Raw genomic sequence first — 21,273 nt, 5'->3', positions numbered from 1 at the left:
TATGAATATCGGTAGGGTTGACCTATCTCACAGTTAAAGAATCGTGAGACCATCTCACAAGAGACCTACTCATTAATTATTATGATATATCACTTTATCTTTGTTAACTTTTTCTCAATTTTTTTTTTGAAATTTAGGCAAAAATTTGTGTGAAACGGTTTCACGGATCGTATTTTGTGAGATATATCTCTTAATTGGGTCATCCATGAAAAAATGTTACTTTTATGTTAAATGTATTACTTTTTATTATATATATTGATAGGGTTACTTATCTCACAGATAAAGAATCGTGAGACCGTCTCACAAGAGACCTACTCTTTAATTTATTGAAAAGTTAAACTATATCATTAAATTTTATCTATTTATTAATTTATAAATATAATATTCTAATAAAATAATAAATATTTTTTACATAAAAATGATAAAACACTACAAAAAATAGAGCAGGTATATTATAAAATCATCTCCGATCTCTCCTGAGTTTAAATAAAGATAATAAAAAAAATTCATTTCTCCCATATATCTACATTTAAAATTTAAATAAATTCGACAAAAATGTAAACTAGCAAAAATAAAATAAAATAAAATTTATTACTATTTATATTATAACTATAAAATATAAAAAGTGAGTTTGATGTGAAACGATTTCACATATTTACAAATGTGAGAGGATCGGTTTGATTTATATTTTGAGTACAAATTAATAATTTTATTTACATTATTTATTACTTGAGTTTATTTAATGAATAGATCTCTTGACGGTTTTACGAATCTTTATTTTTGAGACGAGTCAACCTTACCGATATTAACAATAAAAAATAATACTCTTAGCATAAAAAGTTTTTTTTTTAATGGATGACCTAAATAAATATTCATCTCACAAAATATGACACGTGAGATCGTCTCACACTAATTTTTTTACCATTTTTTAATGTACAAATGATAATAATAAAAAAAAGATGATTATTATTTTTGTCGTCAATCTAGACGACTTGCAACCCATTAACAATAACCCCAAATAGAGGGCGCATTAAAGGCCATGGACCTGAAACATCCAAGTGGCGATCTTAGTTATAAATGAATAAGGTGCTCATGTCTCCCTTGTCTCGTGCATATTTAAATATCGACATACTCACATACCGATATGAAAGAGATTTTGTTGCTCTTTATTTTCTGCTCGTCTCGTACTTTTGTTGTAGGATCGAGTGCTTACCGCTTTACAATTAGCTATAACTAGTGGTAATGGTGCAACTCAAATCTTTTAAATCGCACAACAACTCAAGCACCACGGTTCGATCGCTCTACCAAGCAGGGACAATTATTGCACCCAACAATCTCCCTCTCAATAATTGCACTCCTTGCAATTAATGAGAATCAAACCCATGACCTTGGCTCTGATACCAATTGTAGGACCGAGTGCTTACCGCTTTACCAATAGCTATAACTAGTGGTAATGGTGCAACTCAAATCTTTTAAACCGCACAACAACTCAAGCACCACAGTTCGATCGCTCTACCAAGCAGGGACAATTATTGCACCCAACATTTGTATTTTCATACAAATAAAATAAAACTATTATAAAAGTAATTTTTTTAAAAAATTTACTTCTTGCTCTTATTTATATTATCACTATATTATTAAACTTAAATACCTCGTGCTGACTAATTATGATATGTCAATATGACACTAAAATTTCTTTGATGTTTTACCCTTCATACTATTAGTTATCTAATTTTGTTGGCGTGAGTTAACTAGTTCTAATTTTTGCACGTCTTTCTATTTTTCTCCAATTTATCTCTAATTTATTTAAAAATTCGAACCATCTTAGTAAATCTTATTTAATCATAATATATAAGTACCATACCTCAATAAGATAATATATATCGAAATAACAAAAATTTAATATACCACACATCATGTGCCACACAACATTGGTTATAAGAAAAAAGAATAATACTACATATACAGTCAAATTTGTACATCAATTCTTACAACACAATAAATTCATTAACTTGTACGAGTTTTTAGTTGTACCTTTAGCGTTATTCAATAAAAAATTGCCTAAATTGTCATCTAAAATTTCTTATTTTGTGTTCAGGCCTATAAGTATTGAAATTTGAGTTTTATTAATATAAATTAAGTCGTGTTTTCATTTTTAGTTTGCTCATGAAGTGTTTACGTGACATAAAAAATGATAACATCCTCTATATAATCACTCCATAAAAAAATATCAAAAGCCAAAATACAACCTAATTTACAAAACCAGATCCCAAATTTCAAGATTTAGAAGTTCGAAATAAGAAATAGGCAAACTCAAAATAACTCTTATAAAAAGTTTTATATGTCAATTTTGTCTTACAAATATTTTACACGTACGAATTACGATCAAAATAACGAAATTTTTTATTTTTCATTTTAAAATTGAAATTGATGCATGTCACAGATATATATCATGTCATCTCACAAGAGAAATCGGTTAAATTAACGGTACATTGCGGAAGAAAGTGTCGTTGTAGACACAAAAAGTTCATTCTCGTTATTTTATTTCAAGTGACGAAAATAAAATAGCTAGTGGCGATGACTGAATCTGATATTCCTGAATTTTTTTTGTTAACATTTAAATCTACAATTTATTTATTATTTATTATTTTTTACCTTTGTTTTTTCAGGGCTTCGCATCCAATCAAATAAAAGCTTAATAGCGTGCATTCAACAACTTCCACTGATAAGTCGTTATCGAATTAACAATGTACAGCTTTCTTGGTTACATAAAATTATTATGAATTAAATTAAATGTTTGACTAAAAATTTGATAATGAGACGAGATTCATAATTTAAATTTATAAATTTACAAAAGCTATACTACAATATTGAGTTTTAAAAAAAATTGGTAACCAATTAGACGGACAAAATTAAAGAACTTTAATGTTCATATATAAATTTAAACTAATAAAAGATGTAAGTACAGGCGTGGCATGTATTATTATTATTTTTATTTTGATCAAATAATATTAAAAAATTAACACGATATTATTTTCATTTTTGAAGTGGCATGTATTATTATTATTTTTATTTTGATCAAATAATATTAAAAAATTAACACGATATTATTTTCATTTTTGAAGAGTTGTTCGATTTAAAAAAAAATTATTTAGATTTTTTTATGTAAAATATGCATTGACTTGAGAAATTTTTAGTATGATAAAAAAAATAATTATAAAATTAAATATTTTGATGTTTTCTATGATAATTACTTACACTTAATATTATAACATAGATGTTGCAGCAATATATTCAATATTTAAATGATAATTATATTTTTTAAACATTACGTGTGTGCTCAAGCAATTAAGAAATTTTGCTGTGAAAAATAATTTTTTTATCTAGATAAAACATTAATCTATTCAATATATCATTACTTATATATTTATAATTACTAATAAAATTGTAATTATTAATAAATATTTGAATACTATTTTATCTGCCTATTTTTTATTGCGATAAAAATTGATTAATTTAAACCCATTATTATAGTATCTTATATATAAAACATATAGTATCTTATATATAAAAAAATTAGTACCAAGAGGAAGCTCATTTTAAATACATTATTTTTTTATCAAATCAAAGGCTATTTTAATCAAAATTCATATATTTATGAAGATATTGTAAAATATAATTAAGTTTTAATGTTTTGTGTGCATGTTAGTAGAACGAATTGAATGTTAAAAACAATATATGTGTTTGCATTAAAAAAAAATGAGGAACAATTAAATTTAAAAAATAAAGTTGTTGGTATTGTTTTCGTACTTTTTATGATTTAAATTTTCGGCTACGAATATTTTCATTAAAAAAAACGTGACAAGGCGAATACAATTTTAGAAATCAAGAGAAAACATCACAGGTTATTTTTGTTAAATTTTAATATAAATCATAAAATACTGTATCATTGGCAAAAAAATAAAACAACACCTCAAAATATAATAATGAGATGGTAATACGGTAGGGATGACAACAATTAGGTTTAGGATTGGTCGATAAAAAAATGAACCTAACACTCGTTGGGTGGAAAAAAATATCGAATTTTGGGTATATCGAGATTATCGTACTGAAAAATATCAGTGTAGCGAAGATTTGGGACGGAGGGTTCAATTTGGGTTGAAGTCGTAAATTCACCTAGCGTTATATGTCCTAAATCCTAATAAGAAATTCTTTCATTCGTAACCTAATCATTTATACAATTTTTGAAAGAAACATCATTCAAGAATCCATAGAATATTATATAAAATATAAATGAATCATTATTAATATACCCAAAAAAATTATAAATACATCCGTTAAAAAAGTTCAATATTTACATTATGAATATACAAAAGCATGTAGTTTATTCCATATATGGCAACGCACATTAGGACAGAAAAAAATATGATATAATAAAGTTATTGTACCGAAAAATATCGATTTAATCGTACAATACGGTATTGATACAGAAATTTTTTATATGTTAAAAGATATAGAATTTGATATATATAAATTTAAAATATATAATATTTTAAAATGATAAAGTTAAATTTTGCTGATGTCGTCAAATGATCATGACGCTTTTTGCTCTCTGCGATTACGTAAACAAGAAAAATATTTATGACAGGCTCACGTACACTTCACACAAGTATACAAATTAAATCAGTTTTTTTTTTTTACAGAACGAGTATCATTAATTCTTTTGTTGATAACATTAATTCTTTTCTTGGAATATTTTATTACATTTAAATGATATAAATTTGGTAAATTAATACTAATTATTATTTACATAAGTGATACATACCTATTCAGTATACTTAACCAAAAACAAATAACAATTTTTATATGTTTTCCGACACAGATTGAAAAGAATTGTAATGTGACCCAAGAACACAAGATCAATACATTGTCGTGAACAATCACTATAAATTATCCCAAATATTTATTGATCGTTTTTATCACTTTTAGCTTGCAAATAAAGATTTAGATCATCTACTGTGTTAAAAAAACAGTATTTGGTGGCTGGTGCTGTGAATTTTTTACACAAGATGGTCACATATTCATCTTGTGGACATCACAATCATATGAGATAAATTTAAAAATTTGTCAGGTTAAAACAAAATGATCATATAATCATTACGTGTAAAAAATGCACAACATCAATTACTGTGTTTTTAATAAACTAGAAGATACAAATCCTACAAATAACTTATATTACTTCTGCTTTACAGAAATTATAATATTTTTTTCCCAATCACAAAAGCAAATAACTAGAAATGAATAAAATTTGTTATAAATTAAATTAGAGTAAAATCAATGACTTAATATTGACTAAATTAAGTTTTTATCTTTCGATGTACATATGATAAACCTTCTACTAATACAATAATATTTAAATATCATCAATCAAATAAACAGTATAATTAATCAAACACTCGGGTGTAACAACTCGAATACCCATTCCAAAACAATTTTAAAATTAATTTAATAAATGAATTGACTACTCAACCAAAAGAACCGCAATCGGTCAATGAAACATATAAAAAAAAGAACCTATTTTTGTCCCTAAATTTTGACGCTCCATTTTCTGTTCATCTCATGACGTTACTCAGTCTGCAAAAGTTGCAGCTTTTCTCTTTAAGAACATTACCCTATTGGATTAGCGCACAGATGAATCCCCCAGCCCTCTCGGTCCACAATCACATCGACAATCTAATCTCTCCTCTCCAAATTTTCAAATCCACACTCCTTTCCTTTCTCTATTTTGGAATAAAACAAAACCAGATCCGTGAATTTTGTTGCTGCAGAGTTATTTCCTCATTTGTTTAGTTTCCGCTAACTACCCCAACTACTTATAGTCCTCCACCGCTGCTCAAAGAAAGGTACACCACGATTTTCAGGGAAAAAGCACGCACTAACTCATACTGGGAAGAAGATGGAGTATTATTGGACTCTGCTAAACAACAATGCAAGCCGTGGTGATGGTGTGGGTGAGCATCATAGTAATAGTTGTGGGAACCCTGCATGGGAATCATGGGATCCTGTTGGTAATGTCCAAGCGCCGCCTACCTCAGCCGGAAGGCAGGTGGAAGCTGGTGCGTTTGACGCGCTGGTGCTGCGAGAGGAAGAAAAGAATGGGGGACTGCATTGTTGTTCTGCGTCTTCTCCATCTCTTTATTCGGGTAAAGGGCCCTGTTACTACAACCCGGACCCGCATTTAACATGCTTGAAGCTGGGAAAGAGGCAGTATCTTCCAAGGAGCTGCTCCCGCCCATCTTACGCGGGCAAGAAGGGGAAATTCTGCGACCCCAGTTGTGAGAAACCTTCGGAGCCAGCTGCGGCGGTACCTGACGCCGTTTCGGCGGTGGTGCCTAGGTGTCAGGTTGAGGGATGTTGGGCGGTGCTGGCGAATGCTAAGAATTATCACAGGAGGCACAAAGTTTGTGCGAAGCACTCAAAAGCTCCGAAAGTAGTAGTTCTCGGAATTGAACAACGATTCTGCCAACAATGTAGCAGGTAATTATTGGTCGAAAGTCGAATTATTTTTGGATATAGTGGGATCGATTTCTAGTATGTTTTTGTTTTGAATTAGCAGGTTTCATACATTGGATGAGTTTGATGAATCAAAGAGGAGTTGCAGAAGGAGACTGGCAGGGCATAATGAGAGAAGAAGAAAGAGTTCTCAAAAGCATTCCCTTTCTAAGAGATCCGTCCAAGGTAAAATCATCACATTATTATTATTTTTTTGAAAAAAATTGGAACAATTTTTAAAAAATTTATTTGAATTATGATTATAATGTAGTTCTGAATATTAAACTTTCCTACGAAGTTTCAAATAAGTAATCCGAATTAGTTGTCTAGTTTACGCGCTAAATTTATTACTATGCCTCAAGTCGAAGGTTAATCATATTTTGAGTCGAGATATTTGTTCACTTTTAATCAATCGATCCCATTCATCCCAGTAAGAAATTGCGGCCGATTCAAATGGTACGAGAAAAAATAGAATGATTTTTGCCAAGAAAAAGTCGTTGCGGTATATCGATTACTCAACGCGTACTAATTTCACGTTAGCTCACATGTGAATTGTGATGGTTTGTTTGGGGGGATGATCAAAATTTTGAGGTGAGGGGACAAATCTTGAATACATTAAAAATTGCTTGTGAATTTTATTTATTTTGTATCTATGGGATTATGTAATATAGCTTCTCCTCACTTTTCCCCCTGATTGCTTCTGTCTTTATGGTTGCGATTGTCTTTCTTGTATATTTGAATATTGTTCATCTGTACTGCACTACAAAGATGCCCATGCTCTATATATGTTACTTTGCATCTGTACCTCATGTACGTTAAGATTTGCGCATTTTCACGTACTTTTTGACTATAAAATTACATGCATATTTATGAAAACGATACATGCAGATATGAAAACGATGGCCGCCAGGAGAAACCCACACCACTTCCCTAATAGCAGTGAGTGTGCTCTCTCTCTTCTGTCATCGACGAACCGAAGTCCTTGGAACAGCATATCTGCTTCCTCAGATCTTCCGGCCAGATGCAGCCATGCGCTGCGAGAGCTCATCGCCGAAAATCGAGCCTCCATTTTAGCCTGCAGCAAGGATAATATTCTCAAATTTGATAATCGGATGGAGAGCCTTTGGTTTCAAAACAGATCGGATCTACGGCTCTTGAGCAGCCCCTTCCCCTCCCAACAAACTGGAGGACATTTAACGTTGGATCTCATGCGGGCTTCGAGTTCCGAATTTGGGATGTTTTCTTTGCGTGATTATGATATTGGTAACAGCACTAAATTATTTAAGGGAGGAAATGATCAGCAAGAGTATCGTTCTGAGTTGTGGAGACTGCCTTTGGGTTCTTAATCACTTTATTTATATATGATTCTTGACATATGTATGATTTGTTGTTATCGGTTAATTTCGTTCTCAAACATTCATCCGTCATTGTATATTCAACGTTTGGATATATTCTAGGCTTAAATGTGTATCTGGATTGCAAGATTATTGTTTTGTTTTTTGTTTTATTAATAATTAGGATTTATATTCTTTGTTCATGGAATCGTGGAAATAATTTGAATTTATGCGATTTGTGATTTTTCCATCTTCTCTTAATTTTTGGCCTGCGAATATCCACTTCATCGTTCAAGAATCAAAAATCAATCAAACAATAAATTAAGAGCTAAATTTGAGCATTTTTCAAACCGAAATAACAAGGACTAGCAGCTCCTTAATTTTAACAAATTAGAGAGCACTACTTCAACATGAATCGTATTATTTGAGTTATGCATGGGGGAAGGTAAAATTAATATAGCTAGCTCCGATATATCCCCGACCACTGTAATCACTCAACCAAGGCATGAATAGGCCAGTGATTTTTCCTCATTCAACTCTTCAGCCGACGCATCCATTTTCTTCCTCGAAAATTCGTCTATCTTCAAACCTGAAAATGCTCCGATGTGTTCTTGATTTTAAACATATTTCCATATTAATATTATATATAGTTATTATAATATATTGGAATGACAAAAAAACTAATTAACCTTGCACGATCGACCATTCTCCCTTGTGACAGGTAACTGGGAATGAATAAATCAGGCCCGGTGGTATGCTATAGGAGCCATCAGAACAAACTCCCATTGACACCCAAGTGCCCTACAAAAAATTATGCCAGGATTATAGAATATAGATAAATTGTAATTGATAAAACGAAAACACGTATGTGCCCTTCTGTCTTTGAATTTTCATATTTTGAAAATTATGATGCTTTAATATTTTAGATATAAATAAATGAAATATGCCGGATTAAACCTTAGGCGTTCCAAGAACCCAATCCCGGATATGATCACAAGCAGCGCTGGCAGCAGAGAGTGCGCTAGAAAGCTTACGAGCTTTGATAATAGCCGCGCCACGTTGTTGCACCGTGGTAATAAACTCTTTATTTAACCTAAACAAATGGCAGGACATCAAATTTTATCAAACTCATGAGTGTAAACATGATCATTGCGACACATAAATTGCATATATAGCACTTATATATATTAGTCATGAGTTGGTTTACCATTGATCATCAGCAATGAGTTCTCTAACGGGCTTGTGCCCATTTTCCGTGTTAACAGTTGCATGGTTAACATCTGGATATTGAGTGGACGAGTGATTCCCCCATAAGATGATATTTTTCACGTCGGTGACGGGGACGTCCAGCCGATCTGAAATCTGGGCTTGAGCTCGGTTTTGGTCAAGTCTCGTGAGGCAAGTGATGTTCTTAGCTGGGATTGAGGATAGTTCTTTCAAGATCAGGGCATTTGTGTTGGCCGGGTTCGCCACCACCAACACCTACGTACATCAATAATATAATCTATCTATTCAGGGATTTAATGGGATTAAAATGAATTTTTTTGTGCAAATCGTACGAGCAATTAACAAAAACTGAAAGATTATAACTAACATTTCTAGCTAGCCATTTTGCCTTCCGACCATATTTATTTTTTATATACTTGATTAATTACCTTGCAATCAGGGGCTGCATACTGGTGTAGCGCCGAGGCCTGAGCCTTGTAAATGGACACATTCTTGGAGATAACATCCTTCCTTTCCATGCCTTCCTTCCGAGGGGATCCACCCAACATTACTGCTATATCAACACCTTTGCAAGCTTCCACCACATCAGTTGTCACAAATACACCTAGTATATTTAGACATATAGCCGATTTGGTTAACGTTTTGTCGCGATTACATCAATGTAATTTATTAGAATGAATGGCATGCAACCAGTATTGTTAATTACCTTTGACGAGGGGTAAAGCTGCATCAACTAACTCCATTTTCACCCCTCTCAACGCCTCCGCCGCAGGTTCTATATCAAGCATGTGTATGATTACAGGCTGATCGGGGCCTAGCATTGCTCCTCTTGCTATCATGGGAACAAGAGCATACCCTATTTGACCTGTTATACAGTATGATCATTCGATCAAGAGACAATCTCATGTCTTAATTAAGGTAACAAAAACTAAGCAAAAACTCAGCTTGAAATTATACTGATAATTCCAACAGAAAATTAAGCTTCAAATTAAATTTTTAAAAATTAATATTATTAAAAGTTTCAACATGCCTGCAGCCCCCGTGACAAGCACCTTGACGGGTTCCTTCTCTATTTCCATGAAACTCCATATATGTTTCACAATCTTCCAAGATAAATATACACAAGCCAAAACAACAAGAGGTTTTTCGATCGATCGGGCATCATCCATTTTAATTACACAAGATTAAAAAGGAATTACTACGATTTAGTATCATTCAATCCTGCATCATTTATATATATATGTTCAAATCTTGGAAGAATTCATTTATAAACGAGCTAGAGAATCTTGTATATGGTCATTTGTAAGCGAGGCAGATGAAAGAGTAATACAAAGTCCACAAGACATGAATTAGTATAACATTTCTTATTCCATGAGAAAAGAACATCTTATAGCAGAGAGTTCAAAGTTTAGATATTTTCAAATATTTGTAAAAAAAAAGTGCTTATTTCCCTTTACGTTCATTACACATTCCAACTTCCAACTTTACGAAATTCTCAAAAATCGAACGTTTGAATTTTGTTGGTGAAGCTAATGGAGTGGTTGTATTGGATGTAAAGTAAGTCTCATTTAAGACGATTATGAGATGTTAAAACCGAAGTTTATGAGGTTCGGTTTGGATCATATATGTAGAAAACGAACTGACCCAAAAACCTAAAGTTTAATTGAGTTAATAATTTTTTAATATTATATATTTTATAAAATGATATTTATTGAATTAAGTATATATTTTTGCTAACCTTTAGTTGATTATTATTGTTTAATACATTTAGATTTTATACTCAAAAGTTTTATAAAAAAAATTAATAAAAAGATAATATATTATATTTTAAAATGTACTTTAATTAATAATTTAAATAAATTTTCAAACCAAATAAATTCTTTAAAACCAAATCGACAGAGAAACACCCTTAAATAAAATCAAACTAGACGGACCAAGATGCATAATAAAATAATTATATATTTCAATAAATTTAGGGTTAGCAATTGAAATTTTAATTATCCAATATTTAATTATATAAATAAAATTAAATATAATTTCCGAAACAGAAAATCCATTACTATGACCAATCCTCCAAACAAGTCTTTATCAATGTTTGGATAAGTAAAAAATTGGATTTGAATTTGAATTTCTATTTTGAATGTTCAAGTAAACTTTTTAAATTTAATTTGGAATTTGTTTTAACCATTAAAACTATTTTATTTGATACTAAAATAATCTTGTATCGTTATTTTTTAAAAGAATGTTTATTAACAATATTTATATAAATATTCTTTTTTTTTTCTAGGAAAAAATTTATTCTCGAAAGTATAAAAAAATACAAAAATAATAAAGTTTACAAATTTATCAAATTTTGATAAATTTAGTATTTACTATTAAAACAACAAACTTTTTAATAAAAATATCTTATTTATAGAATTTTTTAATATAAAAATAATAAAATTGATTTTGAAATAATTTTAAAAAATATATATATGATATAAAGATTTGTGAATGGATAATGAGTATTTTTGGATAAATGAATTTTTTTAAAAAATCTGAGAATAAGATTTAAAATTTATGAATAATATATACAAATATATCAGTAAAATATTTTTATTTTTTTATGACCAATTTTCACGAAATCATTCTAAATTTTTACAGATTTTATTAAGATTTTACCGAGTTAAATCCGATCTTTTATCAGATTTAGATTCCACCAATAGCAATCCGTTTTGAAATTCATCTTTCCAAACGCATTTAAATCGTATTTTAATTCCAAGAATCCCGGGCTGAATCAAGAAACAAACTCTGAATTCGGACGTTGGATATCAACAAAAATAAGAATTGCAGCAGAATCGAGAGAAAAATGCGAAGCCATAATGCTGCTTTGCTTCTGAGGAGCTGTTTCTGGCCCAGTTATGGATATAGATGCCTTAGTTCACTTCCCAGCAATCCCCTCATCGACGATCACGCCGATGATATGGTAAGCTTTCACTCGTTATTTGCTGCATTTAACCCTCTATCTCTTTCTTTTTCCCCGTTCGATTTGGTTGCCTTGATTTTGCTTTCAGGTGCTTGTTGAAGGCAAAGCTAGTTCAAGAACGGCAATTCTCAATAGACCCTCTTCCCTTAATGCTCTTAATATCTCTATGGTAAGTTTTTGATCGTCTGCTGTTTGTATTTTCGATGCTTCGGTTTCCTAATTGTTGATATTCGTGTTTCCTTTGCTGGCGTTAACGTTTTTTACTCTATCGAACTGGTAAAATTTTGGAATTCTATCTATCTGATGGGAGGGTTGTTTCTTTTTCTGTCTTTGTTGAGATGCTTCCTTGAGGTCCCATGTACAAGATTTTGTCTTTTATCTGATAGCAATGCTGAGGTAGCTATATTAGGAATGATTAAATTGTGAACAGTTGCAGTCGTAAATTTCTGTGAGGTGACAAAACCAAACAATATTAAAAGTTTTTTAAAATATGGGGCTGAAAGTCAGTAGATTTTGTTAATTGTTGTTTGCTATGATTATTTTGATGAATGTTTAAATAATTCACAAGGTAAGTTCTGTCTTCAATGGGATTGCTGCTTTTTTGCTGTTGAATTAATCATGTGGTTGTGTCTGGATTTAATTTGATACGTGGTAGTGTGGCAGTTTTAGATTTGGTGTTTCATCTATCGTCGATGTGATATTTGTTGATTCCAGTTGTGAGAAAGAGAGTCGTGTGGCTCCATTGTTATGTTTGTTGGGACATTACTTGATCAAGGTTAAGCTATATTGTTTCTGTAGTTGTTTCAATTATGGTGCATGGTAAAATCAAGCACAATTCATCATTGCATTTAGACAAAGTTTTTACCGATGAATGTAGGTATCCAGGCTTCATAAGCTTTACAAAAGTTGGGAAGACAACCCTGACATTGGATTTGTAGCATCAAAGGTATACCTCCTTTCAAGTGTCCAGGCTCTTGACTTTTTAGAAGTCACTTTTTTTCCTTTGCTTCGTGTTATATTAAAGAATTGTAGGTTTACATTTGTTTTTTACACTTATAAATAACTCCAAGGTGAATTACAATTCTTCAAGGGCAGAGGCAGGGCATTTTGTGCTGGTGGAGATATTGTTTCGCTCTATAATTTGATAAAAAAAGGTACTTCTCTCTCTCTCTATAGACACACACACACACACACACATCTGTTTGCATGTCTACCGATAGTGGTAGTTTCGTTGTGGTTTGCCACCAAACGGGAGTGGACTCGAGGAGATGGAACGGTTCCTGGAATTATTAAGCCATACCTTTGTGGCTGAGAGTTTAGTCATGCCAACACTGATAAATTCATCCTGAAATTGGGAACATCGGGTAGAGGAAAGGTAAGCGTAGAAATAATGCTAATTACATTTATTGTTCTAAGAAGACCGGAAACTTCTAGGACCGAGGTTTATGTTGGCAGCATTTTCACTTTATCTCTTTTTGGTAGTCTACGAACATAAATGACCATGTGTTCTATAATTGTCATGCATTATTTTGTACACTATTCTTTTGTCCTTTAGCTTGCTCTATGAACTAGCGGTTATCATGGCGACTTGGGGATGGAGGACAAGGACCCTATAGAAATTAGGTTGAGTGAATCTAAAAACAAAGATAGTTCTGATTAAATTCAGCCTGTATATTTAGATTCCATTTTAACATGACCCCTAACGAAGGAAGGAATATAACTTAAGAAATTTCACATGATCTCTGTTCATTTGCTTGCTTATGTATGAACATTTAGTTTTTGGATGTTGCTATAGTACCGGTTTGGGTATCAGATCCTGCCAAGTTACAAAATAATCGAGTTACAAAATAATTGACAATTTTACATGTCAGATATGTGGGTGCAAACAATTGCTATTGGCATCTGTAAAGGGCATTCAATGCTGCATTAATTTTATTGATTGTAAAATTGACCGATTCACTATCTTTTATCTTCTTAATCAAAAAAGTGTCTGATTCTATGTGAACTTGAAAATTAGTTTCACTACAACCACTCTCAGTTTCCTGCATATTCAGGGTCCTTGATTTGGGTGTAAAAATGCATAGACAGATATTTTTACTCTAGTTATATTCTTAACAAGGAATGTTGTTGGGAAATATGCCAAAAAATCCTCATATTTTATGTGGTGACCACTTCAGGATGAAGCAATCATTTTTGGGTTTCAGAATGTGCCGTGACAATTCTTTATTAGAAAATAGTGAGATTTTTCTTCATGAATCATGATATAAGAAGTATGATGATGGCCTCTTTAATTTCACTATGTTTTTTTTTGTTTTTTTTTAATCTTTTTTTGGCAAAATTAGCTGCAAGTTCTAATCCTACTCATACAGGGAATCTAGACGAGTGCAAAGAATTCTTCTTGAAGGCATATGGTTTTATGTACTTTCTTCATACTTATTTAAAGCCACATGTGAGTATATTTGTTCTGCGTCTGCATTGTTATCTATTTGTTGTGTGCTAGTCAAATGTTGCACGACAGGTCATCGTTTATCTTCCTAAGATATATGTAATAATATAACTCGAAATTCAAATTTTCAGAGTGCAAATAACTACATTTTCCTCTTCAACACGATTCTTGTTTGTGCAACTCTTTCCCAATAATTTCTTCACACTCGTTGTTCGATCTTTTGAGCAGGCATAGAAAAAGCGATGGATTTTTGGTCTATGTTGGTTCTATGTTCTTGCTCTATTTCTGTATCCTTGGAGTTTGTCTCTTAATAAGCAGCATTTGGAAATGTGTTATTTTCATTTGAATTAAGATTTGCTTATAAATAAAGAAGAATGAATGTTTCCATATAAAAAAACTTATTTTCCCATGCATGAATATATGTTGAATAGCACTTCTGTATTTACCAGCTTGTAGCTATTGATGCTGAATTGTTTACTCTGTCTGGGTTGTATTGAATTTACACTAGTTTCCTATATTCCATTCAGGTTTCTATTTTAAATGGGATTACTATGGGTGGTGGAGCTGGAATTTCGATTCCTGGCACGTTCCAACTTGCAACCGATAGAACTGTATGATAAAGACAAAATACTGAATAACTTCTTATTCTCCTCTTTGTAGTTATTCATTAAGAGAGGTCTGTTTTTTTAAGTTCAATTGGTCTTGTACTTTGGGGAATTATTTAACTTATTGTGTATAACTTAGTTTTAGGGTTGCTCAAATAGCTCCGACATATTTTTGCTAGAATTTTTTATAGACGAATGATGGGATGAAGCTTAAATTGCAAATTAGGTATGAAAATCTTCAGAGAGAAATCATAGCCGTGAAATTGAACATAATCCATATGAAGTTATGTTTTTTGCATTGAAATAGTGATGTTCTAGAATTTATGTTTGCTGATTACGAAAATAAATTCAAACCACAGTGTACTTCGATGTGACTATTCTTACTGCCTTAATTTGTTATCTTTATAATAAAGGAACAAGGAGCCTAAAAAATATATGTGCTGTTGAAAAAACGTTTTTTCTGCTGTCATTTAGGTCTTCACTGGGAATTTTATCAACATGCTTGCAGCTTTTACTTGTTTGCAAAAATTGAGCTCCATTCTACCCAATAATTGTAGATTTTTGCCACTCCTGAAACGCTAATTGGTTTCCATCCAGATGCTGGAGCGTCCTTTTACCTCTCCCATTTGCCTGGCTATTTGGGTAATTTTTAAACTTTTTGTGTTTCATCAGTGTTCATCATGTTTTTTTTTCAAAATGTGATCACTGACCTTTCGTAGTCCGCTGTTAGCTTGTTGAGATAGATGCGAACCACCCTCACCCATATTTTTCGATCATCTACCAGTCAATTGCAAAGTCTTTGTAGGATATTGTTCTTGAATTTACAAACTTGATGATTTTATGTATGATAATCAAAAGAACATCATGTCGGCCAACGTTTGGTTTCCAGTTTGAATAAATGACACATAATGCGCTACCGGTGGTTGGACAATATCACATTTCCTTTCTTCTTCTCTATTATTCATTCGACATTTCTATATCTTTGCTTGTATGTACGGGAATGTGCATGAAAATTATTATTCTTGTTCTCATGCCCATTTGATCGATATGTTAAACTGATCACGCAGCTGATTGAGCCTCTGAATCTGTATTTTCCGTTTACAGGAGAGTACGTGGCTCTGACAGGAGAGAAACTTAGCGGAGCGGAAATGGCATCTTGTGGGCTTGCTACACACTATTCACTTTTCACAGTCAGGCCCACTTCTTTTTTACAAAAATTCGATCTTCATATTCTTTTTCATTTCCCAGTGGATTTAATGCAATTAAATTGCATTGCTCATCATCCTTTATCCTTGCAGAAACTTCCTTTAATTGAAGAACAACTTGGAAACTTGGTAACAGATTGTCCCTCTGTCCTTGAAAGTTCTTTAGAAAATCACAGGGATCCCATTGATCTAGATCAAACAAGTGTAATTCATAGGTAATTGTTTCTTGCAAGTCTTTGGGTTAGATTCCCGTTGAAGCTCGATCGGTCCCATGAACACCAATTCAATTAAGCTTATCATTGATTATGTGCTGCTGACTGTTGAATATTACTTTAATTCCACTAGGAAAGGGTGTTAATACACTGTGCTATGCAATCATAGGTCTAGACTAATCTTTTTCATTTTCATCGGTTTCCCAATTACTCAATTTGTGCTCTTCAACATTTGATCTTTAGGATTGAAACTGTCAACAGATGTTTTGGTCACGACACAGTCGAAGAAATAATTGAATCATTGGTGAGCATATAAATCTCAAACGTTGGAAAGGGGTTTTAAACTTGCTTGTGCTTAAATTTATCATACTGTATTTCCTCCAACTCTAAGCTATAAACTTTTATAGAAAAACGAGGCTGCCAAAACAAATGATGCATGGTGTGTTTCAACTTTGAATAAACTTAAAGAAGCTGCGCCCTTGAGCTTGAAGGTTTCCTTAAGATCCGTAAGTCCCTTCCATCATTTTCCTTGTTTTCATTTCAATCGACTTTTGTCATTATTTTTCTCATTTTCCCTTCCATCATTTTCTCATTATTTGAATCAACGTCTGGTCCAGATACGTGAAGGTCGATTTCAAACTCTTGACCGGTGTCTTGTTCGTGAGTATAGAATGTCCGTACAAGGAATCACGGGGCAGATAAGCCATGACTTCTGTGAGGTACTATGTTCAAGGGTTCAGAGTTTCCGTTTCATTAGCCGCAAACATTTTGGGCCATTGTCATCTTTCCATGTTCCTTGCTAGGGTGTTCGGGCAAAGCTAGTTGACAAAGATTTCGCACCAAAGGTAAAACTGATTGTTTATAACTCGTTGGCATCATTTTTCATATAAATGCTTGAAACTTTTCGCTTATCTAAATCTCTAGTACCACTATGATAAACAAGAACTACATTTCCTCTGTTTACATGTAATTTGTTTGTAAAACATGCAGTGGGATCCTCCAAGCTTGGAGCATGTATCACAAGACATGGTTGACCAATACTTTTCTCCAATTTCTTCACTTGAGCCTGAACTTGAGCTACCCACCAAGCAAAGAGAAGCATTTTTATGATATACTCGGAAAGTACATAAACTATAATATTCTTCCATTTCTTTTTAGATTTTGGATGAAATCACACAAGTCGTGTGATAAGACATTTGGACCACTGTGCATTATTTTGCTTTAATTGGTTAGGCATTTCTTTTCTTTTTCTTTTTCTTTTTCTTTTTCTTTCTGGTTGGTGAACCCAAATTTAATAATCACTCTGCTTATGTACTTGATAATTAATTAAATAAAGCCTTGATCAATTTGATTTAATGTTTAACTCGATTTTAAATCAACATTCAGATTGGATATGACAGACGAAGTAGAAAAAGTTAACTGGCCCTCGTAGCTGCTTTCACCTCAAAATCAAGATTACAAAATCGGGAGTTGTAACATAATGGGCTCATGTAAAGATTGGATTTTTGTTGGATAATACTATAAAAAGATTGGATTGAATCGTAATGTAATAAATATGATAGTAATAATAATAATAATTTTTTTTAAAATAAAATACAATGATGTTGTTATTCAAATATAGGGAAGCAAGAAGAGTTTGGTGGCATACATATATATCCATTCTCATTCCCAAAAGTTCTCAATCATGGAAGGAGGTTTCGTGTCCGACACCGAGAACTCGAATTCTTTGGAGCCTATCATCGGGAAAACCTCTGATAAAGGCGCACTCGAAGCTGTTGTTCCAAGTAATGGTGATTGTGTATTCGGGCCGGTTCCATCACGAGTCGAGGTTCAAAGGGCGATTTCTGATCTCCAGAGGTGAGTGGCTGTAATGTTGGGCAATTACCTGGGAATTTCTTCTTCTTTAGTAATCAAAATCTGCGTATTTAGTCAAACTGAGATTTTATTCTAGTTACAAGATGCGGTGCTATACATTTTTGGGGGTTTTAGAAAATAAATTTTAGATTTTTATTCTAGTTTCGAGGTGATCGACCACCATCAACTGCTTGCTCACCATCATAATTGGGTGGAATGGAAGCTTGCAAGTGGGGAGACTATTCTGTGTGGTGATACGTGCGTTTTTATAAAAATAAAAACATTTAAAGTTTGAGAGGTGACTGTCCTGATCATTACACTGGTTCTGCCCCATCCGCACGGCCATATGGTGGCTAGGATGAAATTAAGATGGTGGCTAGGATGAAATTAAGATGGTTAGAACCTACGCATGATTGTTCTGGGCTACATCATGGCTAGGTTTCAATTGATGCCAAATGGTCGGTACAGATCGGTCTGGATTGCTATTTTATTGGGCTGACATGGTGGGATGGATGGATTGCTCTTGTTTATATACTTCTTAGATTTATTTTATTCCAATAATACTAAGACTTCGACAAAATATGTGGTTTGCAGAATATAATATTCCACAAAATACAGTAGAACTAGTTTTTACGTGAACCATGTGTCCAAGTCCATGTATTTATCATATCATGATTTGCTTAGGTTTGTGAACACCCATTCTGCTTCTAAATCAGAGCTAGATGGGGTTCAGCAATTGCTGTATCGCCTCGATCAGATTAATATGCTGCAGTCTCCTGGATATGCGAAATTTCATGATGCTTTTTCTACCATGCAAGTAGAGCCTGCTTTTCGGGTATCATCATGTTTTCCATTTATGAAAGCGTATAAAATGCATAGTTGACAGCCATTGAACATCATTTGGTTTTGTGCAACATAAATGATTTTCAATTACGCGTTGTTTTATTTAAATTTCACTTGTATCCGAAAAATGAACTTTGAGATGCTCGTTTCTTCTTTCTACTTGTTTTTTTCCTTTTTCTCAATGAAATTTGGATATGTTTGCTTCTTCTCTTTGAATGGAAAAACATCATTTTTCATGTTTGCCTATGAAGAAAAGCGTGAAGTGGAATCATTTCCTTGCTAGCAGATTATGACTCCATCCATTTTTTTTCATTTCGTGACATCTGAAGTAACTTTAATTTATTTAAAATGTGAAAAGGGTGAGAATGGTTTTGCATGGAAGGAAAATGTGATAAAAATCTCTTTCAAGTCTCCTTTAAATCTTGGATATTCTCTGTTACTGAGGAAACTGATTTCTTGCATAGAACACGGTTGCCTCCATTTCATCTGATAAAGCTGTTTGGGAGGCTATACAGAGTAACAAAGCAGTCCAAGATTTACGAGGCTCTATTTTTGCAGGTTTTACATTTGAACTAAATTATTCTTATTATATATGTAGTTTCATTTTGCTTTAACATGCTCTCTTTTGTTGACGTAAACGTTATTCTAATAGGTATAAAATGTTATGATGCGAGCTATTTTGAGTGAATCAAGATCCACTAGAAAACCAACCATTTTAAGAGAACACCTAAGATCTATGTGACCTGTGTTTTTGGATTTCTTTTCTTGTTTTATTTTTTGTTGTCTACGTTATGTAACATGGTATCCAGGATCTTCATCCGCAATCCTCATCATGTTCAAAGTCTTGATTCCAGAGCAGTTGATCAATGTTGTCCATTTGAAACTATTGGTGCTGATAGTCATTTTGCACCATATTTGACTTGAATGATTTGATAAAAGGATACCAAACCTCTCAAATTAGAGGATTTGAGATGCATTAGTTAGTCAAACTCCATCGGAATTCAGTATTACCCAAACAAGTGGACCGCATTTATGGTAAGAATTAGGTTATTGAACTCTCGGCATTTCTATCCATGCTGCAAAAAAGAAGACACTTTTGAACTGCCTTGAAGAGGAATCAGACATAATAGCCCTTATCATGAGGTGGATCCTGAACTTCACAAGGTCAAGGGTTTTGGAATTGGCTGAAAGCTTTAGATTGCTGGTGAATGAGATGATCCAATCTTCTCCCAAGGATAAACCCACTTCAGAGCTCGAGAATCTTTTGGAAGAGAAAGTTAGATCGTCATTGCTACTCTCAATCATTATCATGCTGATTATTGTCATCACCCGAAGCTAATGCTAGTTAATCTCACAGACGAAAGAATGCCCCAAAAAGTTCCAATCTTATCGTGTTTGCTGGTGGACTTGTTTATATCAACTACCGACATTTGAATCTTGAAATTTGTGAAGTGTGTTAAATGTTATGTTGGTTTCATCTCTCAATTTAGAACTTGTAACATGTATGCTACTATGGCTTTCCGTTCTGCCATAAGATTGGATCCGGAGTTTTTTCTTTGCCTTTCAATTTATTTGTGGATACAAGAGTAGTAATCAAGGACAATCGATCTATAAGGCTACTACATTATCAATTTGGTTTTAGAAAAATCAAGTGTTCGGTTTCATTTCTGACACTTTTGGGACTTTCTAAAATAAGATATAGTTGGTTTAGTAATATTATATTTAATTTTTAAGTTAGGACGTGGACTACATTAAGATATTTACAAAACGTAATATATTAGTTTAACATTTAGCACATTAAGAGAATGATCTTTAACTTAGTCAAGACAAGTATGCTGATTGTGTTGGTAAATATGAAGTCAAGCGAAAATATATATTACAACATATGAATAGAATTCTTACATCAACTAATCATTTCGAAGACTAACATTTACAGAAATTGAATCCAAACAGAACTCAGGTTTTGCTCCACAGACTATCGTTTATTACTTACTCTATCGTACTTAGCTCAAGTCAAATCTGCGACTTTC

General features: G+C 32.6%; 3 protein-coding genes and 1 long non-coding RNA gene across 5 annotated transcripts; 2 read left to right on the top strand and 2 right to left on the bottom strand.

Moving 5' to 3' along the window:
• The first annotated feature begins 5,606 nt into the window (after window positions 1-5,606).
• On the top strand, window positions 5,607-8,094 carry LOC140838636 (squamosa promoter-binding-like protein 7). Its single transcript, XM_073205104.1, has 3 exons — window positions 5,607-6,537; window positions 6,617-6,738; window positions 7,441-8,094. Exons 1-3 carry the CDS (start codon window positions 5,957-5,959, stop codon window positions 7,896-7,898), a joined length of 1,161 nt encoding a protein of 386 aa, XP_073061205.1. The 5' UTR covers window positions 5,607-5,956; the 3' UTR covers window positions 7,899-8,094.
• Window positions 8,095-8,204: 110 nt separating this feature from the next.
• Window positions 8,205-10,339, bottom strand: LOC140813707 (malate dehydrogenase-like). Its single transcript, XM_073172361.1, has 7 exons — window positions 10,144-10,339; window positions 9,820-9,978; window positions 9,542-9,717; window positions 9,094-9,368; window positions 8,844-8,979; window positions 8,576-8,687; window positions 8,205-8,475 (listed from the first exon to the last, which is right to left on the bottom strand). Exons 1-7 carry the CDS (start codon window positions 10,280-10,282, stop codon window positions 8,381-8,383), a joined length of 1,092 nt encoding a protein of 363 aa, XP_073028462.1. The 5' UTR covers window positions 10,283-10,339; the 3' UTR covers window positions 8,205-8,380.
• A 1,464-nt stretch (window positions 10,340-11,803) lies between these two features.
• Window positions 11,804-19,801, top strand: LOC140838624 (3-hydroxyisobutyryl-CoA hydrolase-like protein 1, mitochondrial). Of its 2 annotated transcripts, XM_073205082.1 has the most exons (17): window positions 11,804-12,078; window positions 12,167-12,247; window positions 12,956-13,024; window positions 13,169-13,232; window positions 14,448-14,527; window positions 15,052-15,135; window positions 15,687-15,771; window positions 16,234-16,319; window positions 16,428-16,549; window positions 16,790-16,850; window positions 16,954-17,052; window positions 17,164-17,265; window positions 17,350-17,391; window positions 17,537-17,668; window positions 18,168-18,403; window positions 19,085-19,235; window positions 19,708-19,801. In XM_073205082.1, the coding sequence occupies exons 1-14, from the start codon at window positions 11,962-11,964 to the stop codon at window positions 17,654-17,656; spliced, it is 1,212 nt and encodes a 403-aa protein (XP_073061183.1). In that variant the 5' UTR covers window positions 11,804-11,961; the 3' UTR covers window positions 17,657-17,668; window positions 18,168-18,403; window positions 19,085-19,235; window positions 19,708-19,801. The 2 variants fall into 2 exon arrangements, with proteins under 2 accessions (XP_073061183.1, XP_073061173.1); XM_073205072.1 differs by having other exon boundaries at window positions 17,537-18,403.
• On the bottom strand, window positions 19,441-20,854 carry LOC140838633 (uncharacterized). The gene is made up of 2 exons (XR_012119630.1): window positions 20,336-20,854; window positions 19,441-19,815 (listed from the first exon to the last, which is right to left on the bottom strand). It is a non-coding gene; the product is annotated as an uncharacterized lncRNA (long non-coding RNA).
• Window positions 20,855-21,273: the final 419 nt, after the last annotated feature.

This window comes from Primulina eburnea, chromosome 1, assembly GCF_022965805.1.
Source record: "Primulina eburnea isolate SZY01 chromosome 1, ASM2296580v1, whole genome shotgun sequence".
Classification (NCBI taxonomy): Eukaryota; Viridiplantae; Streptophyta; class Magnoliopsida; order Lamiales; family Gesneriaceae; genus Primulina; species Primulina eburnea.
This window is presented reverse-complemented; position numbering and strand designations above follow the sequence as displayed.